The sequence below is a fragment of the Macrobrachium nipponense genome, chromosome 30 (assembly GCF_015104395.2).
Source record: "Macrobrachium nipponense isolate FS-2020 chromosome 30, ASM1510439v2, whole genome shotgun sequence".
Taxonomy (NCBI): Eukaryota; Metazoa; Arthropoda; class Malacostraca; order Decapoda; family Palaemonidae; genus Macrobrachium; species Macrobrachium nipponense.
The window spans coordinates 55715926-55736611 of record NC_087218.1 but is presented as its reverse complement, the minus strand read 5'-3'; the positions used below and the strand labels follow the sequence as shown (position 1 = coordinate 55736611).

Genomic DNA, 20686 nt, shown 5'->3' with positions numbered 1-20686 from the left:
TTAATATTTCAGGAAACTGAATAATGACCTGTAAGAGAACCGACGAACCCTGCATATATCCGTATATTATTATTATTATTATTATTATTATTATTATTATTATTATTATTATTATTATTATTATTATTATTATTATTATTATTATTATTCGGAAGATGAAACCTATTCATAGGGAATACACCCACAGTGGCCACTGACTTGAAATTCAAGCTTCCAAAAAATATGGTGTTCATTAGGAATAAGTAAGATGAGGTAAAGTAAAATACAAAAAGAAGAGATATCCCACTTATTAAAGAATAAAAATAGATTAAATTAACAAATCGATAAAAATATATTCAAATGCAACGACAATAGTATATTGAAATAAGTAAAGTCCAGCAAATATATCGTGAACAACAATTTAAAAAAAATTTAATTAACAAATGTATAAAAATATATTCAAATGCAACGAAAATAGTATATTTAAATAAGAAAATTAATGTCCAGCAAAGATATCGTGAATAACAATTTAAAAAAATTGAATTAACAAATATATAAAAACATATTCATGCGCAACGAGAATAGTATATTGAAATAAGTAAATAAAAGTCCAGCAAATATATTGTGAGCAACAGATGCCCTTCTTAATGATTCTTCAGTATCTAAAATTACCCTGCGTCGGAGATCATTCCATCTGGCAGAGGTTACTGTGTCCTCAACTGTAGTGGGTTGTATATTATTCCAAGAGACCGCAGACATGACTTCTAGTCTTGAGGCGGAGGCCTGTTTAATTTTGGTCTTTATGGGGCAACATGTCGCATTTACGTGTTCAATGATGTTCGTGTGGCTCGACCGTTGCCATTTTGTTCGTAATTATGGCATTCCGATGCATTTCATCAAGAGCCTGGGGTTATATTTTTGGTTTAAAGATGACCTTTCTTGTAATATTAGGAGTTGTGTGTAAAGCATAGTAGGTATTACGTTGTAAATTGCCATCGTCGTACACTTGCAGACTCTGGTGTTAAATAATTAAAAGAGGAAAGGTAATTTCATTATTTAAAAGGTAATTAACGTGAGATATATAGGGAAAATAATCAGTGTTGTTTTCTTTAATTGCTGATATTAATTGTAGTACTGAGACAATCGTTCGAAAGGTAATATGAGAGAGCGTATTTTTTTTATTTACTTTCTTAACCTAGCTGTTCATTCCATTGCATCCAGGCTGACTCGATCGCCGTAATTGTGACGCTAGATCGCAATATTAAATCGATCAATCACACAACCAGCCAATCAGATTCTTCAACCGCTATCAATGGGCCTCCTAATGGGGTAGTGCCGTCAGTGCACCTCACGCAGTGTACTGTAGGCATTACTTAACGTTCTATGCAGCGTTCCCTCGGTCCTTAGCTGCAACCCTTTCCATTCCTTTTTACTGTACCTCCTTTCATATTAACTTTCTTCCATCTTACTTCCCAACCTTTCCTAACAATTGATTCATAGTGCAACTGCTTTGAGGTTTCCTTCCTGTCACACCTTTCAAACCTTTTCACTGTCAATTTCCGTTTCAGCGCCGACTGGCCCTAGTGGCCCCAGTGTTTGGCATTCTGCCTAAAACCTTTAAATCAGTCAATAAGGAGACTTACCTTTGACCTGAGGTTCGGTGACGGGCAGCCCGAAGATGGGGCCCTGTGGCAGGAAGGGGCAGGCGTCTCCGGTAGCTGCCACGCGGAAAGTGAGCGCTATTGCGTCCTCGGCTGCCTGCTGCCGTTTCAGGGCGACCTGCTTGGAATAAGAGAGAGAAAGTTAGGATTATTATCATTATATTCTGCTGCCGTTTCAGGGCGACCTGCTTGGAATAAGAGAGAGAAAGTTAGGATTATTATCATTATATTCTGCTTCCGTTTCAGGGCGACCTGTTTGGAATAAGAGAGGGAATATTAGGATTATTATCGTTTACATATTCTGGATGTGCCTTGTCTGTCTGCAATAGTTTTCTCATTTATGGTTATTGTTTTTTATTATTATTATTATTGTGCATGTATGCTTATTTTCATTTGTTTCTTGTTGGTACTTTGTTCTTTGAAAGTTTGTTATTATTATTATAATTTTTTTTTTTGGGGGGGGGTTATTTGATAATATTTTTTATTATATTTTAAAATCAGCATTTAAAAATATAACTCCAAATTGGAGTTATATTTTTAAATCCTGATTTCCGTTTTGGGTAATTAGAAGTTTTCTATTGTTTTTTTTTTCCGTTTTTCATTCGGGATTCTTCTTGAAAACAGTTTGACAAGGTGATGACACATAGTCACTGCACCTCAATCACTGAAAACAAGGGTAGATAGTAATATGGGGTCAAGGCAAATCACGGATTCAATCAGTTTAATTGGATTAGCTAAAGTTAGTTTTTAACCACAAAAAAAAAAAAAACAAAAAGAAAAAAAAAAAAAACTAAAATTTTTTGTGTGTTAATTAATGCCTGTAGCCAGTTAAAAGATAAATGCTAAAAAATAATCCCTGGTACCCAGTAAATAAATGCTGAATACTCCCTGTACCAGTAAATAAATGCTGAATACTCCCTGTACCAGTAGATAAATGATCTTGAATACTCCCAGCTCCCTGTACCAAGTAGTCATAAATGCTGAATACCTCCCTTGTACCAGTAGATAAAATGCTGAATACTCTTTCCTACTCCTGTATCAGTAGATAAAATGCTCTAAACTAATCCCTGTAGCCTGTAAATAAATGCTAAATAAATCCCTTGCTACCTGTAAATAAACATGCTAAATAAATCCACTGTAACTCCCTGTTAAATAAATAAATGCTAAAATAAATGCCTTAAAATTAAATCCCTTGTACCTTGTAAATAAATGCTAAATAATCCCTGTACCTGTAAATAAGTGCTGAATAATTCCTGTACCTGTAAATAAATGCTGAATAATTCCTGTACCAGTAAATGAGTGCTGAATAATCCCTGTACCTGTAAATAAATGCTGAAAATTATCATGAGGAACAAGACACTCCTATATCCAACCCTCTGGTTGTCAGCAGTTTAGGCAAAGTTCGATACAATTTTGTTTTGCTGAAATGTGTAAATTGAAAGACATATAATGGAAATCGTGTACTTTTTGTGACTGCTATTATTTATTTACGTAGGCTGTACAGAATCGCATTTATACTCAACGCAAATAAGGAAATTATATGTATAATAAATGTTGGTCCCAAGTATGTATGGCCCCTGTGGACTTGTTCAATATGAATCGGAAGCGCCTCTGTGGCGTGGTTGGTATGGTGTTGCCGTCCCACCTCGGGGGTCACGAGTTCGATTCTCGGCCATTCCATTGAGGTGTGAGAGATGTGTATTTCTGGTGAAAGAAGTTCACTCTCGACATGGTTCGGAGTCACGTAAAGCCGTTGGTCCCGTTGCTGAATAACCACTGGTTCCATGCAACATAAAACCACCATACAAACAAACAAATATGAATCGGTTTCATCTTTTGAATAATAATATAATAATAATAATAATGTATACGTAGAATGGGAGTAAAACAAACTTTCTCTCTCTCTCTCTCTCTCTCTCTCTCTCTCTCTCTCTCTCTCTCTCTCTCTCAGTAGTAAGATAGCTCTGATGTTATCATGTGCAATATGAATCGGTTTCATCTCCATAATAATAATAATAGTAATAATAATGTATGTGGAATGGGAGTAAGAAAACTCTCTCTCTCTCTCTCTCTCTCTCTCTCTCTCTCTCTCTCTCTCTCTCTCTCTCTCTCTCTCTCTGTTTTCATTTTCATTTTACAATATAAGATATTTCGTTATTATTTTTGAAACCATGTTTTGTATCCTGTAGGTTTCGTATGTACCATGAGCAATTTAAATCATTTATACACTTCACCCCTATGCATGGTAAACATTAATAAAAGTTGGAAAAGTTCCTTCCTGGCTCTCTGCATTACGATAATGTTTTTCGTATCTTCCTATTCTAACTTGACTGTTTACCTATTCTTAAGAACAGAAAAAATATCTTATTGTAAGAGAAAGGTTTGTAATCTCCCAAGAAACGGTCTGTGCAATGTCCAAGCCTGACTCTCAGAAATCGATAAAACAATTTCTGTAATTTAACTCATTTATACCTTTGAAATGTTTCTGTGTATTCTATTTTGACTATTTTCTTGTTCCAGAGAATTACAAACAAAAAATCTTGTAAGAAAAAGGTTTGTAATCGCTTAAGAAATCATCCATAAATTGCCCGAGCTGGACTTTGACGATCGAGTAAGTCTTTATTTCAAGTTTTGATATTTTTTTTCAATTTGGGTTTAGTTCGTAGAAGTACCATGAAAATAACGGTGCTTCTGCAGTAGTAATCCATGTCTTATTTTTCTATGTTTCAGAGGTGTCGGCAGCTAGACATTAGTACAGGTATGTGAATAATTCTAGATTTACTTGTTTTGAAAGTCTTAGCAGCCTATATTTATATGATTCATTTGTAGTTAGTCTTTGTATAATTTTGATGGCTGCGTATTTATTTGTGTGTTGCTCTAGGATAGATATATACATACACATACATATATGTGTGTTATATATATATATATATATATATATATATATATATATATATATATATATATATATATATATATATAATGCTGCTAAAGAAAGCCCGTGACTGATGTTGCAGAATAAGCATATTTATATGTTGTCGATGTTTAAAGATTATATTGCGCGCATTTAATGATTTCACACATAGCCAGCTTATAAAAATCAAGACAGCATTTATATCTGCTTCGACCTGGTTAGAAATGAGAATTGTTTTCAGAAAATTTATTTATTTATTTATTTATTTATTTATTTATCTATTTATTTATCTATTTATTTATTCGTTTGTTTGTAGTAGCGCCTGCGTATGTCCAGACATCATTCCTACTAGTTAATAAAGTTTTCCGTCTGAGATGTAGAATGTTTAACGCAGTAGATTTTAAGAAGGTGGATTCTAGTTGTTGTCAGTGCGCTTATTGATTGATTGATTTATAGGTTTTACGTATAATACCAAGCACTGGGGCAACTGAGGCCATTCAGTGCTGAAAAGGAAATTAACAGTGAAAAGGTGTGACAGGAGGAAAGCCTCGCAGTTGCACTACGAATCAATTTTAGGAAAGGGTGGAAAGTAAGATGGAAGAAAGAGAATATGAAAGGAGGTACAGTAAAAGGAATGAAAGTAGTTGCAACTAGGGGCCGAAGGGACGCTGCCAAGAACCTCAAGTAATGCCTACATTGCACCGAAATGCGGTGCACTGATGCCACTAACAGTGCGCTTGTGTCCGCGGTGTTGATTTCACCATAATCCTGTAACGAGACTACTTATATAGATTGAGCTTATGACTCTTTTTGCTTTTCACTTGTTATAGAAAAGCGCGGAATAGTTAAGAACATAAGCCACGCCTTTTCAACCAGAAACCGTTAGTGGACCTCATGGAGTGCACTGTAGGCATTACTCAAGGTTCTTTGCAGCGTGCCTTCGGCCCCTAGCTGCAACCACTTTCGTTCCTTTTACCGTACCTCCTTTCATATTCTCTATCTTCATCTTACTTTCCACCCTCTTCTCTTCTAACATTTGATTCATATTGCAACTGCGACGAGGTTTTCCTCCTGTTACACCTTTCAAACCTTTTACTGGCAATTTCCATTTCAGCGCTGAATGACCTCATAGGTCCCAGTGCTTGGCCTTTGGCCTAGATCCTATATTCAACTCACGAAAACCAGCTTGAATCCGCTTCCTGTTTAGTTCCGGAGTCATTTCGAAATCATTCAACTCCTACTTGGCCCAGAGCTGAACCCTCCAGAAAGGTCTCTTATTTTTGCATATTGGAGAAGGATTGTTTCCTACATTGTCCCGAGTTCCTCGTTGGACTAGTGGTTTACGTGCTCGCCTATCGATTCTGTAGTCCCGCGTTCGATCCCCTGTTCTGCCAACACGGAATCAGAGGAAATCGTTTCTGGTGATTAGAAATTCATTTCTCGATATAATGTGGTTCGGATCCCACAATAAGCTGTAGATCCCGTTGCTATGAAGCCTGTTGGTTCCTAGCCACGTAAAAATATCTAATCCTTCTGGCCAGCCCTAGGAGAGCTGTTCGTCAGCTCAGTGGTCTGGTTAAACTAAGATTACTTGACTTTTACACTGTTCCGAAAAGCGTCACACACACATATATATGTTTTCTTGTCTGGCATTTATCGTGCGGTCTTACTGTTGCAAGTTTACAAATGCCGGTACATTGGGACCTCCAGCGCTTTCAGCGCAGTTGGGCTGATATTGAAGGATTACGTTGATTTCGCGTTGTTACAATTAGGTAACATTTTATTTAGATTCTGTTCCTTCTAACTCGACGCACTGACATGGCGATACATGTTTTGTATGTCGTGTTTTTTTCTCAGAGTAGAATTATTTTCAAATGCACAAATTACCTTTAGAATATTTCTGCTAGCCGCAAAAATTACCTTTAAAATACTTCTGTTGGTGGCAAAAAGTACCTTCAAAATACCTCTGTGAGCTGCACAAATTACTTTTAAAATATCTCTGAGTCGCTAAATTACCTTAAAAATATTTCTGTGAGTCGCAAAATTAACTTTAAAATATCTCTGTGCACCGCAAAAATTACCTTCAAAATACCTCTGTGAGCCGTAAAAATTACCTTTAAAATATCTCTTTGGGCATCAAAATAAGAAATGGTAACGTAGTGTATGACTTCAGTCATATTGAGAGACGAACGAAGTGCTGCTGCCAGTAGCCAAGTACAAGTTTCACATATTGGAATGGCAGTGTATGAGTTCATGAAAATTGGCTACATTTGGCTGTCAGTTATGTGTAGAACTTTCATTTGAAAATATTTGCCACTTTTCATAGAAGAAAAATAATCCATGAGAAGATAAGGGAAGATAAAAAGCATTGAGAAAATGTGTGAAAAAAAGTGCTAATGACCAGTCAGTAGAATAGTGAGCTTAATGTTGGGACTTCAGTCTTTTCAACTTTGTATAAATGGTATTAAAAATAAATTGATATTAGAAAAGAGGGAACCAGGATCTCTGAAGTGAAAGCAATGATTTTCTTTCGTTTTATGCACGAATGCTAACCTTAAATCCGATCAAATGCAATTGCTCAAATATATTTATTCAAAAAGCATGAGAAGTAAACTCGCTCACGTAGAAACTTGTCAACAATATTAACTTTGGAGCATAGTTTGTGATGCCAACTTATTAACAATATTAATTTTAGAGCTTAGTTTGTGAATGCCAGTGTTTTGGGATGGCAACTTTCATGACAAATAAGAAAAACTACGAATCGGGTTTTTAAATGTATTTTTTATAATATATATATATATATATTGATATATATCTATATATATATATATATATATCTATATATATATGTCAAATCACATTTCCGTGATTCATATACATATATCGAGCTACAATGTCCTTTAATATCTAATTCGCTCTACCTCGGAATAAATATATTTTCATATATGCTTGACCGAAGGGGAATTTTTTTTCTCGATAAAGGTGGTGTAGTAGGTAAAAGCTTTCACTGACGTTCCTGGATTTGAAAGGCTCCATGGGTTTCGCGTCCGGGTCCAGGCAAGTCTATTATCGAAAAAAAAAAAAAAAATTTCCTTCGGTTAAGCATATATGAGAATATATTAATTCCGAGGTAGAGCGAATTAGATATTAAAGGACATTGTAGCTCGATATATATATATATATATATATATATATATATATATATATATATATATAATATATATATATATATAAAGCTGCAACGAAATCGAAATATAAGACAGATATAAAAGATTGCCACGCAACGCAGAAATAAAAGCCGACCTTCGAATAAATACATTGATTTTACTGTTGCAATAAATTTGCGCCCTGGGAATAACGTCTGTCACAATTATTGCGCCCAATATATCGTCTTATTTCCTCGCTTTAGATTGTTGCTGAAAGTGATATCGTATTACTGAAATCACCTATATTTCTTCCTACTTTTTTGGGCATTGCTACCTTCAACTGAAGCAGAACGTATTGCAAAGTTATGATCCCAAGTCATTTCATGCTCTCTACAAGAGTAATTTTATTCTTGTTACCCTGGTATTCTGGTACTATTTTTGGAGGTGGGGGGTTGGGGGGGGGGGTGGGGGGGGGGGGGGGGGGGGGGGGGGGAAGGGAGTTCCACGAAAAATTGAAATGCAGGTCTTGACACACTACAGGTTGATAGATTGATAGAATGAAAAGGATAGCGTGAAACTTGACTCGTGCATGATTGCCATCAGTTATCAAAGTCTCCAGGGTTCAAGTAATTATGCCCGATCCTCTGGAACAGCTCCGACCACCTTTCTCGTTCTAGCAGTTGTAGATTTTAACTGTCTTCATTTTACGTCATATAGTTGTTTTAACTGTGTAGGATATGCCGACTTTTCCGCCTTGGAATCACAATTGCCTTCCCATTTGATGAGCATCGGAATTATATACGCCTATATTTGCCTGTAAAGAAGTTCCTCGCTGGACGAGTGGTTTTCGCGCTCGGCTGCCAGTCCGGTGGTCCAAAGTTCGATTCCCGGCTCGGCCAACGCGGAATCAGAGGAATTTATTTCTGGTGATAGAAATTCATTTCTCGATATAGTGTGGTTCGGATCCCACAATAAGCTGTAAGTCCCATTGCTAGGTGACCAATTGGTTCCTAGCCACGTAAAAATATCTAATCCTTCGGGCCAGCCCTTGGAGAGCTGTTAATCAGCTCAGTGGTCTGGTTAAACTAAGGTATACTTAACTTTTTTTTTTTTTTTGCTTCTAAAGAAATGTGTACAAACGTAATAAAGAATACACGGAAATTTGACGTTTTTGCACGCAAATATAATCGTAATAGGCACAGATGCAAGGTACGCTTTCATGCAACACTTATACATTGAACTTTTACTTATGGCAATAAGAGATAGAGAAACTGTCAAAGATAGCATCCATAGAGTAAGTGTTCTTGGAGTGTAACTGAAGGAAAACGATCCAGGAGAAATAAGATTTTACTTTTTTATTTTTTTAGTCATTTTGTGGAAACTTTTTTTATACAAACAAGTCAGTGGTCGATGTCTAATCGAGTTTTCTAGTAAAACAAGAGTAAAGGTGTTTTGTTTTCCCGAATGTTTTAAGATCAGAGAGATCCCAGAAAGTGCAGGATCATATTAGGCTCCATTTCTCTACCTCAGCAAAAGAAATACTCGTAGATTCCAAATTTAGTTGTCCATGTCGTATATTAAAACAAAAAGTCCTTATGAGGTCCCAGAGACTACAGAAGTGGAAGGGATTTTTAAAACATCGAAGTAAAGAGAAGAGAAGAGAAAGAAAGAGAGAGAGAGAGAGAGAGAGGAGGAGAGAGACGAGGAAAAAAGAGTAGAGACGGAGGAAGATAGAGAGGAAGGACTTGGAGAGAGGGTGAGGTAGAGAGAGGCGAGATGAGAGAGAGAGAGAGAGAGTCCGTCAATAATTATTCCTGCCTCCAATAACCGCAATTAAGAGACCCGTGGCGAGTACCTTGAATGAGTGCTCCCCACACTTAACTTATCCTACTGATGGCCTCTTAGGCTCTGAGAACACCCTTCATGTGACAGGAACGTCAAGAAATTGAACTAATGGCGAGGCCGAAAATGGTACACCAAATATACCAACCGGAAAGAATAAATTCAGTCGGCTAAAATAATTGAAAATCTCATGTGAATAGGGAGTGTGATTAGTAAGAAGAATGAACGTCTTGTATTAAGATGTTGAGATATAGAGATAGACTTCTTCTCGTAAGAAACAATACTTATGAACTTGCAGCATAATACAGTAAGTCAGGAAACATCGAGGAATAACTTACCTCTGCAATTAGATGTAAACATCAAATTTAAATGACATCTTCGAAAAATATTGATGAAATCATTTGAAACATTGTGCGAAATTTGAATGGCAGTTACATAAATGGAATGACGTACTCATGAAATTCGTGTGTATGTGTAGCGTACTTGTTTTCTGAGGTGTAAGTGTATTCAATAATTTAAAAAGCAATTCCTAGTGCCTCAGTGGTATGATCGGTATGGTCTTGGCCTGCCACCTTGGTGGCGGCGAGTTCGATTCTCGGGCTTTCCACTAAAGTGTAGAGATGTGTATTTCTGGTGACAGAAGTTCACTCTCGACATGGTTCGGAAGTCACGTAAAGCCGTTGGTCCCGTTGCTGAACAACCACTGGATCCATGCGACGTAAAAGCACCACACAAACAAACAAAATAAGTAGGTCCTGTTGATGACTTCGGATTATTGTCGGTTATCATCTATTATCAGTCTTTAAATCACCAAATATGATGGCGATGCACACTCCTTTCAAATGAAGGAAACTTTGAAGCTTTATGCAAACTGCTGGTTGGGAATTATTTCGTGACTGTTTTATGAATTAATTTTGAAAGACAATGTAAGGTCATGTATACTTATATCGTTACGCCGATGGCTTCACGAAATAGAGTATGGGACATATATTTCCAGAAGCTGAGTTTGTTTCTTGTTTGAGCATATACTATATATAATGTGTGTGTGTGTGTGTGAATAGAATCTACTGGCCACTTTTTGCCATATACGTATGTAATTGTAATAGCCACAATGCCCTCGTAACTTCTCGAATTCTTCACGCTTTTTGGATACACTTGCTGTTTACTGCAAAGCCTTGGATCCGAAAGCAAGAAATATGAAGCAATTATGATGTCAGGTCGCGGGAATCGAACCCGCATCCCATATTCACACACACACGCCCGTTTGTGTGTGTGTGTGTGTGTGTGTGGACGTAGGTATGTATGTGCATCTTAATTGGCTATCAAATGATACATTATTATTATTGTTGTTTAGATATTTTAAGCATTTACAATAAATTTTCCATACCATATATTTCTTATTGGTTTCCGACACTGTGTTACTTTAATCGTCTCTCCAATACATTTTAATTTTAGTTATCTCATATGGCTTTCTTTATATACTATAATGTTTCCTCTTTTCTGTTGCGAGCTTTTCGTGTTGACCGCCATAGAACTTGAGTTGACTTTCCCAAGTATCTGTTTGTTTTGAACCGAATGCTCGCACTTGAGCGAAATGCCGGCGTCCTTATATTGTTGAGATTTCTCATTACTCTCCCGGCATATCGATTTTTGCCGAGGTGATGTGTCTAAGATCTTGGTTTATGTTGGTTGTAATATTATTATTAAAAGCTAAATCGGTTAGCAGGGTGCATCTAGATTTATCACGTATTTTGTTAAGTAGTACGGCAGAATATTTATGTTGTTCATGCATCATCATGTTGAAGGATTATAATTTACATATTTACAATAAAATGACACACTGATGGCATTGTTGGGTAAAAATTAATACAGAGACCGACTTTGCTGGTTATACTGCTCGCACTAGTCAGATGAATTACTCAAAATGTTCCTGTCTATAATATGCATTGCATCAAATACGGTGACAAATTTAACCACTTTTCTTCATGCGAGTTATCGCGTGCATGTTTAAGTTCTAGAGTATTAAGTTACGGTGTATTTCTCAAAACTTATTCAGCTGTCGGTGACTGGCTGATAGACGCCAATATACGCCAAGCGCTAAAGCAGTAGTGTCGTCCAAGCATTATAACCTTGAAGAATCATTATTCATCGACAGTCATATCACAAGTTATTGTACAAATACCGATTAAGATTAAGGACTTCTAATTTTCAAGTTTTGAGTCCATTATACATCCGTCAGTCACTTTATTATTATGGAGTTAATTATCGGAGAACACGACTGCTTTTATATTTATACTTGCATTAGTTAAATCTTGTTTTATTTTATGTTAGCTCTGTCCTGGAAAAAAAAAAAAAAAAAAGCCGAGGCAGGTATTGCGTGTTGACCGACGTCCTGCGAGGAATTCCGTCTGTATCCTCTCCTTTTTTAATCGCCTCCATTCGCGACTTCTCGAGTTATGAAGTGTTGATTCTTGTTCTTGCTCATATTGAACATTCTGTCGAACAAGAATCTTCGGAATACGTCAGTTTTTGCAGCCAAGTTCAGGTCCTCTGTTGAAAAGTTTCGCGAAAATCATGACGCAGCAAGAGGTAACTCCATGGCCGCATGTTTTCTGTGATGGTATAAATCATTTTGTGATGCTGACGTCAAGAAATTAAGGGATTCTGAAATGAATTTAGGTTTAAAATAGGAGTTTTTGCGGTCGTGAGAAATGGTAAAATAGTCAAGTTTTTGCGGGCTTGCTCTTGTTGTGCAACGTTGAATACAAGTGAACGAAAAATGGTAGGAACTATGGAGATGAATTGCGTGTTTAGTGTATATACATATATACATATATATATATATATATATATATATATATATATATATATATATATATATATATATATAATAAAAAAAGAGCCCATAATAACGCCAAAATATAGAAAGTAAGTACTATATTTGAGAGACTGCTGTCTCTCTCTACTGAAGAGAGTGACAGCAGTCTCTGAAATATAGTACTTACTTTCTATATTTTGGCGTTTTTATGGGATCCTTTTATTACATGGAATTCTGTTGTAACAGAACATTTTTTTACCAATATATATATGTATATGTATATGTATATTTATATTTATATTTATATATATATATATCTATATGATAATAATATATATATTATATAATATATAGAGAAGAGAAGAGAGAGATATGAGAGAGAGGAGAGGGGGAGAGAGAGAGATTTGATTTGATTAGATTAGATGATATGAAATTTTAGGGGGTCAAGCAAAGGGTCCTTTCAACTCTTAAGCCAGTTAGAGGAGGAAGTTGGAGTGGTTGGACAGCAAGATAAAAAAGAAAAAAGGCTCCAGCAAATGAAGGAGATGAAATAGGAGGATCTGAAGTCGAAACCGGGAGAAAAAGCTTAGAGTTGCGCTTAGAAGTTAATAGTTAGAGAGGTTGGACAGGAGGACTGAAGAAAGGCAGCGGGAGTGGAGGTAGAGTAAAAGCGCTGAAAAATAGGTGCCAGGAGCCAAAGGTGACACTGCAAGCATTTAGTAATGCCTACAGTTCGCAACGTGAGACGCCCTGTTGGCACTACCTTCTTAATTGGATGTAGAGTAAAAAAGTTAAGTATATCTTAGCTTAACCAGACCACTGAGCTGGTTAACAGCTCTCCCATGGCTAGCTCTAAGGATTAGACATTTTTACGCGGCTAGGAACCAATTGGTTCCCCAGCAACGCGACCTACACCTTATTGTGGAATCCGAACCACATTCTATCGAGAAATGAACTTCTAATCACCAGAAACAAATTCCTCTAATTCCACGATGGCAGAGCGGGGAATCGAACTCGCAACTACCGAATTGGTAGGCGAGCACGTAATACTTCTGTTCTGTAGGATAAAACCCTTTTTGATTTTCTTTTTGAACAAACACAACACCACACATAACATACATACTATATATATAATATATATATCTATATATATATATTATATATATATCTATATATATATATATATATAACTACCTTCATTAAAGATGAAGTGTAAGGTGCAAATATTATTATTATTATTATTATTATTATTATTATTATTATTATTATTATTATTATTATTATTATTATTATTTTGGTAAAAGACCCTCTTTTAGGCAAATACTGTTAGAGAGAAGGGCAGAATTAAGCGAGTTGATTTTATATAAAATCAACTATCTTTAATTGTGCCATTCTCTTTAACAGTATTATTATTATTATTATTATTATTATTATTATTATTATTATTATTATCATATATGGAAAATTACTTTTTGTTTTTAGTGGCACTGCATTTTATTGCTTCACAATTGTTTGTGTCATAGCGCTGATATTATTTATTATTCCTCCCCAGCTTCTCAGAAATGAAGACGTCTGTAGCTTTTTGTGTTGGATGTCTGACCGGTGTCGTAATTCGGGGAAATTTGTGCTACATAGCCACGTTGAAGGACGCAAGGAGGAGTATCCTTGTTTTCGTAGGCAGAGAGTTCGAGTTGTAACCTATGGAATTTTGCGTTTTTTTGTCTTTTTGTTTTTTAATATCCGTTTATTTGGTTTTTGTTAAAACTTGCTGTACTCTCTTCAGAGAGTTCTTGTGATATTTGAAACGCTCTATATAAGAAAGGTGAGTTCGCCATCAGGCATTGTCATACATGTCATATTACATTATCTATTACGAGTCACTTATGACAGGGATATTGGTTGATAAGTGAATTTAGGTTGATAAGTAACTTTAGGTTAATAACTTTAGGTTAATATGTGACTTTAGGTTCAAAAGTACCTTTAGGTTGATAAGAGACTTTAGGCTGATAAGTGTCTTTAGGTTCAAAAGTACCTTTAGGTTGATAAGTGACTTTAGGCTGATAAGTGTCTTTAGGTTCAAAAGTACCTTTAGGCTGATAAGTGACATTAGGCTGATATGTAATTAAGCTTCGTGATTTCTTTTTTATAGCGTTCTTCAGTCCTGAACTGCTTTTATGTGTGTTAAGTTGCCTTTCCCTTGATATTTGAACTTTAATGATATTAATAAGGTGAATTACAAGGTGTAGTCCATTCCACTAAGTTAAGTATAACTTAGTTTTACCAGACCACTGAGCTGATTAACAGCTCTCCTGGGGCTGGCCCGAAGGATTAGGTATTTTTACGTGGCTAGGAACCTAACTGATTACCGAGCAACGGGACCTACAGCTTATAATGGGATCCGAACCACGCCGAGAAAATAATTTCTATCGCCAGAAATTGATTCCTCTGATTTCGCGTTGGCAGAGCGGGGAATCGAATCCGGACCCAGAGATCGGTAGTCAAGCATGTAACAGACTCGTCCAACGATTAACCCGTCAATTCTATTGTGGGAAGAGAAAGTCATAATCAATTTGCTGGCCAAACGCTTTGTTGTTGTTGTGAAGTGTTTAGGCGAGGTTGTTAGGCGTTTGATCAGTCACGTTAAGAGTCTGATTTTCTTCAGTCATTCTCGGACGTTGCCAGGTGTAGCTCCTTTATGGGGCTTATAATATTCAGATTCTGGCAACAAGTTTGCCTTTCATCCGCTAAAAGTTATCCAAATGTTATATAAAATCACGTCAACTTACCAAGGCAGGCAGAATTAAAAGTCCCAATTTTCCATTCATGGCGGACTATAAACCTTGTTATCTTCAAAAGAGCGCTAGGTATGGATACTATATGTACTGTGTGTTTGTGTGTAAATACCCAAATCAGTGACGACTATAGTAACAGACTGCATTAGCTACAACCCAGGGTTACTCATAAGGATGTAAGTGCCCTATGTAGTTCCTCGTTGGACGAGTGGTTTACGTGCTCGCCTGCCGATTCGGTAGTCGCCAGTTCGCCTCCCCGCTCTGCCAATGTTGAATCAAAGGAATTTATTGCTGGTGATTAGAAATTTATTTCTCGATATAATGTGGTTCGGATCCCACAATAAGCTGTAGGTCGCGTTGCTAAGAAACCAATTGGTTCTTAGCCACGTAAAAATATCTAATCCTTCGGGCCAGCCCTATAGGAGAGCTGTTAATCAGCTCAGTGGTCTGGTTAAACAAAGATATACTTAATTTAAAAGCGCCCTATGTAAGGTATAGGAATACACTTATATTTGTGAGTATATTAGAAGACCTATTGTATAATGACGCCTCAAATAGTCACTCTTACCACAAACACACGCACGCGCCCCGTGTGACAGGAACAACACGCGGACAAAGACGAAAGGAAAATAGTTGCCTAAGTATTTACCTTTTCGCTTTGATTTCAGTCAAAACAAGTTGGAAGACCTTCTGCCAACGCTAACATTCCCTGGGGCGATCTTGTAAGGTATATATCCTCAGATAATAATAACAACTGAGGGCACAATGAAGAAGCTATTCGAGACACTCATTCGCCAGGGTACAGACTTCGCTTTAGAAAGTCTGCAATTTCGGCTTACAATGTTTTCGTAAAAATGAAGGATCTGAGTTATCGACAGTGTTATTTTAATCGAACGTGATAAAACCGTCTTAAAGAGCCCTATTTTGAGAGACAAATTGCTAAGGCATTTCACAAAAAAAGTTTATAGCATTAAAAACAAGGTATTCTACATGAAAATGCATGTAGTTCTAGATTTGTTGTAATCTTTTGTAAATAAATTATTGAATAAAAACTTAAAGAAAAAAATTCACTCGGAATAGCTAATGGTGTCCATACAAATGATTGCGCCTTAGTTTCATTAAAACGAAAAGGCGCAATTTTTCCTAATTTAATTTTACATATTAGACGTTTTGAAGTACATTTCGAATTATATAAATCTTAATTTGCAACTTTGAAATAAAACTAAATGACTTAAATAAAACTAAACGGCGCTATGTTTAGTAAGTATGAACACTGTCAGGAAATTGTAAGCAAATGGCAGCCATCATTTCAGGTAGTGAGTGCATGACATTTTAACTCGAATTTATCAGGTGGTGGCTTAACAGTACACCATATTCTTCTTCCGAAAATCTTGTCTAGAACTTCTGTGCTATGAGGCGACATTGGTGAACATGAGTATATGATTATAGTTAAGTGGCAGTTATGAGTAAGTCAGTCACTTGTAGTGACTAATATAATGGCAAGTGCCTGTACTGATTGCTTTGATACAATAAGTAAGCCAAACAGACTATGAATAAGAAAAGTTAGGGAACCAGTCATAATAAAAGACTGCATACTTTTATTTGGAAAAGAAAATATTCTAGGATTTTAATACAGATTTATCTATTTATGTATTTATTAATTCATTTTTTCTTTTTAAATAAGTGGGATCTCTTTTTTCTGTATTTCCCTTTACCGCCTCTTACTTCTTCGTAATGAACTTCCGATTATTCTTTTGAAGCTGGAATTTCTAGTGTTTCGCCCCTTTGGTGGGCTTCTTTCATATGAATAGGTTTCCTCTGCTGAATAATAATAATAATAATAATAATAATAATAATATAATAATAATAATAATAATAATGATAATTTGTTGTTCTCTTTATTATTTCTGTTTCTGTTTCTCATGCAGAGTTTGGTCGCAATCAGACAAATGAAGGAAATATTGCATAAACGTCTTAATGCTTATTATTATTATTATTATTATTATTATTATTATTATTATTATTATTATTATTATTATTATTATTATTAGCTTTAGAATTCTGTATTGTCTTATAAAATTATGCTTAACAAATTGCAAGCTTCCTGTTGCTTCCTATATGGCATTATTATTATTATTATTAGTATTATTATTATTATTATTATTATTATTATTATTATTATTATTATTATTATTATTATTATTATTATTATTATTTTTATTATTATTATTAGTAGCTACAAAAAATCTTTTTTGTCCATGTAAATATGCTAAAAAAATTGCACAAGCGTCCTATTGCTTCCGTATGGCATTATTATTATTATTATTATTATTATTATTATTATTATTATTTATGCCTAAAATATTGCACAATCGTCCTATTGCTTCCTGTATGGCATTATTATTATTATTATTATTATTATTATTATTATTATTATTATTATTATTATTATTATTATTATTAGCTTCAGAATTCTGTATTGTCATACAAATATGCCTTAAAAAATTGCACAAACGTCCTATGCTTCCTGATTGCTTGACACCTGAAATTGCGTACGATGAAAATGTGTCATTAATATCTTAACAAGTTGTTAATATACCCAATAAAGAATTATCTCACGTTGAATCTTATTTGTTAAAAGATCTTAATGATAGTGAAGTAATGACGATTTTTTTTAACTAAAACGTGCAGTTGGTGACGTAGCAATAATAAGAATGATGGGGGCAGTTATCCGTGTCGAAAATGATGATATGGTTGTAGTTCCACAATATAGCATGTGGGAGTTGATGGTCTTTAATTTAGATATTAAAAGCTTTCGAACCTTGTGCTAGGTTCAAAGGTTCGAAACCTTTTGATATTTCTTAAAGACCATCAGCTCCCCATGCTATAGTATTGTGGACCTGCAACTAATAATAAGAAGAATAAAAAAAAAGCATTAAGTTAGAGGGATTAGGAAACCGTATGTATACCAGAATCACGGATGTCGCCCTCCAGCAGAAACGGAAGTTCTAGATGCAGAAAACAACCCAGAAATTTTGATGAAATTATATTTTTTTTTTTTTTTTTTTTTTTTTTGTAATTATAAATTTTTTTAAATATAATTTTGGATGAAACTAGACATTTTTGTTGAAATTAGACATTTTTCAAAATGAGAAATTTTGATGAAATTGGAAATTTTGTTGAAATTAGATTTTTGTTATTAGATTTGTTTAAATTAGACATTTTTGTTGAAATGAGAAATTTTTTTAAATTGGAAATTTTTCTTTAATTAGAATTGTATTCTAATTAGAAAACAAAATGTTTATAGCGGACATTTTGTGGAAATGAGAAATATTTGTAGAAATGAGAAATTTTCGTAGAAATGAGAAATGTAGTAGAGATTACCTGTGCGGCCATCACCCTCTGCCTCTCGGCGATGAGATTGCATCTGGCGCAGGTGCAGTCCTTGAACTTGCAATGTCTCTTGTGGCCCTTGAGCCAGCTGATCATGCCGTGGTTCCTGCAGCGTGCGCATTTGGGTTTGCGGGCGCCCTTCTCCGTCGTAGGATACCCGATGCCTGCCCCTGCCCCTCCTGCACCGCCCCCGTTCATTTTCGGGTCCGGGTCCCTCTTGCTTTTTTGGGTTCCAGAAGGGTGTGTCGTTCGAGAGTGCCTCTTGCAAGGTCTTGCGGCGTTCGGAATGAAGGCTTTTCTCTGGGTTGTGTTTCAGTTAAAGATTCTACCTAAAATTTGCATTCGGAGGCTGTTTTATTTATTTGTCTCTTGTTTTTGCTTATTTTTTTAACCTTGCGGTTTTTTCAGTAAAATCAATAATAAATTATATTGTACTTCAAATTCATTCGCGAGCACTGTATGGAAGTCAGGACGTTTTATTTGTCTCTGTTTTTTACTGTTGTTGTTTTTGTAGATCTTGCCGTTTTCTCAGTAAAATCAATAATAAACTATATTGTACTTCAGAGTCATTCGCAAGCACTGTATGCAAGTATAGTGCAGAAAAACATTTAGAAGAATATGTAGCCGTCGGATATACACATCCAGTCTTTGATTTCGAACTTTATACGTATCAGGATACTGACTGGATTCTTGTTATTGCTGATGGCTCGCTTCTCCTGCAGACGTATACCTTGGACTTACTCTACATCCACAATGATGAGGGTGAGTGGTTCCTTTTGATTTAAATTCCGCTGGTATAAAGCCTCTCGGTGTGTAAAAAGAAACGAATCACTTTCTTCGCTATTCACTCATTTATTCTTATTTGTGAGTTAAACTTGCGTTGTGGGATAATGAGAAATTTGAAAATATTGTGGAAAATGTTGCCTTTTTATGCAATTACCGCTTTATTAAAGGTCTTGGCATTTTAATAAATATGTTCCCTCATGGAGCATTCATGTGTTTACAATACAAACATCATGTGGGAGGTGTGAACGCTGATGCACTGTCAAACTGATGATACATGTAGACGGTGTATTCATAAATTATGAGACATAAATGTATGACCGTAATTTCGTCACCTTTACAAATATATCAGTAATGAGCGTGAGCAGATACTTTTCACTAGATGTTTATTTGCACAGAACATATGTTTCCTTTCTCATTTAATATTTACACTGTATTCAAGTACACTCCATGGATCCATAATGATTACAATTGCGGGAGATGCAGTTGCTGGCAGTTCCTTACACTGATTGATTTCCTCGTGCACCGTAATTAAGAAGCTCTTGAATTTTCTTTTTCTATAAGTTGTTTTCTTATAAAAACTGCTAAAACTGGACGGCCTTCCGCCTCTTGTAACCATCCAGAAAGTGACAATGCGCCAAGAGCCCTCGAATCGCACCGAAGGGCTCTGTTAATGAACCCTTTTTAACACCTCCGTGGCGATGACCGCTATTGCAATCCAAACATGTTAATTACAAAGTACACGGCCTGATCAAATCCAAACGCCTCCTTTCAGCACTTTTACATCAACACGCGTGCACACCCAGAAACACACGCACGCACGCACAAACATCTGCAAGATTGTTGTTGAAGAGTCGTCCCATCGAGGAGTTGTTAGTATAATATTCCTTGATGGGTTTTGGCTTCAGCGTGTGTCTTATGGGCCAATTTGCGGTTAGTGGAAGGGTCGGGAGCTTTTCATCACGTAATAAATCATCCGCCCACCCACAAGTAACTTCACTCTCCTATTGTCACAATAATGGCTTCTTCAGGAAGGTTCTTGCCGTGAGAGCCACTTCAAAAGGCCTCTCGACGGCGCAATTTAAGCCTTTTGTCCCTCTGTTATAGCGAGGGCCGCAGGTCCCCGTAGGTCCTTCTTTCGCGCTGAAACGGCGTCAACTCGCGGCCAATAGTAGCGGGTCTCGGGGTTGTCTTTCACTTGATTGGCGCAGGTTTTCTTAAGAGATCGAGCCTCGCCTCCTCATTGGTCGGAACTCTTCTCCACCCGGGTGGCAATCGAGGGAAGAAAGAAGATCTTAAGGTGATACTCAGTCCATCGTTCGCTTGAACCTTAAGAAATGGCTCGTTATGTGGCAGAG

The 20686-nt window shown here is 36.0% G+C and overlaps 1 protein-coding gene across 2 annotated transcripts in view; it reads right to left on the bottom strand.

The window, feature by feature from the left end:
* The window catches only part of LOC135202547 (doublesex and mab-3 related transcription factor 3, truncated-like), a 33854-nt gene extending 13540 nt beyond the window's left edge, over positions 1-20314 (bottom strand). Inside the window, exons 1-2 of one of the 2 annotated variants that reach the window (XM_064232027.1) lie at positions 18537-20314; positions 1623-1761 (exon numbers count right to left, since the gene is read on the bottom strand). In XM_064232027.1, coding sequence (XP_064088097.1) covers positions 1623-1761; positions 18537-18743 — 346 coding nt within the window. In that variant the 5' untranslated portion in view covers positions 18744-20314. The remainder of the gene's footprint in view (positions 1-1622; positions 1762-18536) is intronic. The other variant, XM_064232028.1, reaches the window with a different exon arrangement.
* Positions 20315-20686: the final 372 nt, after the last annotated feature.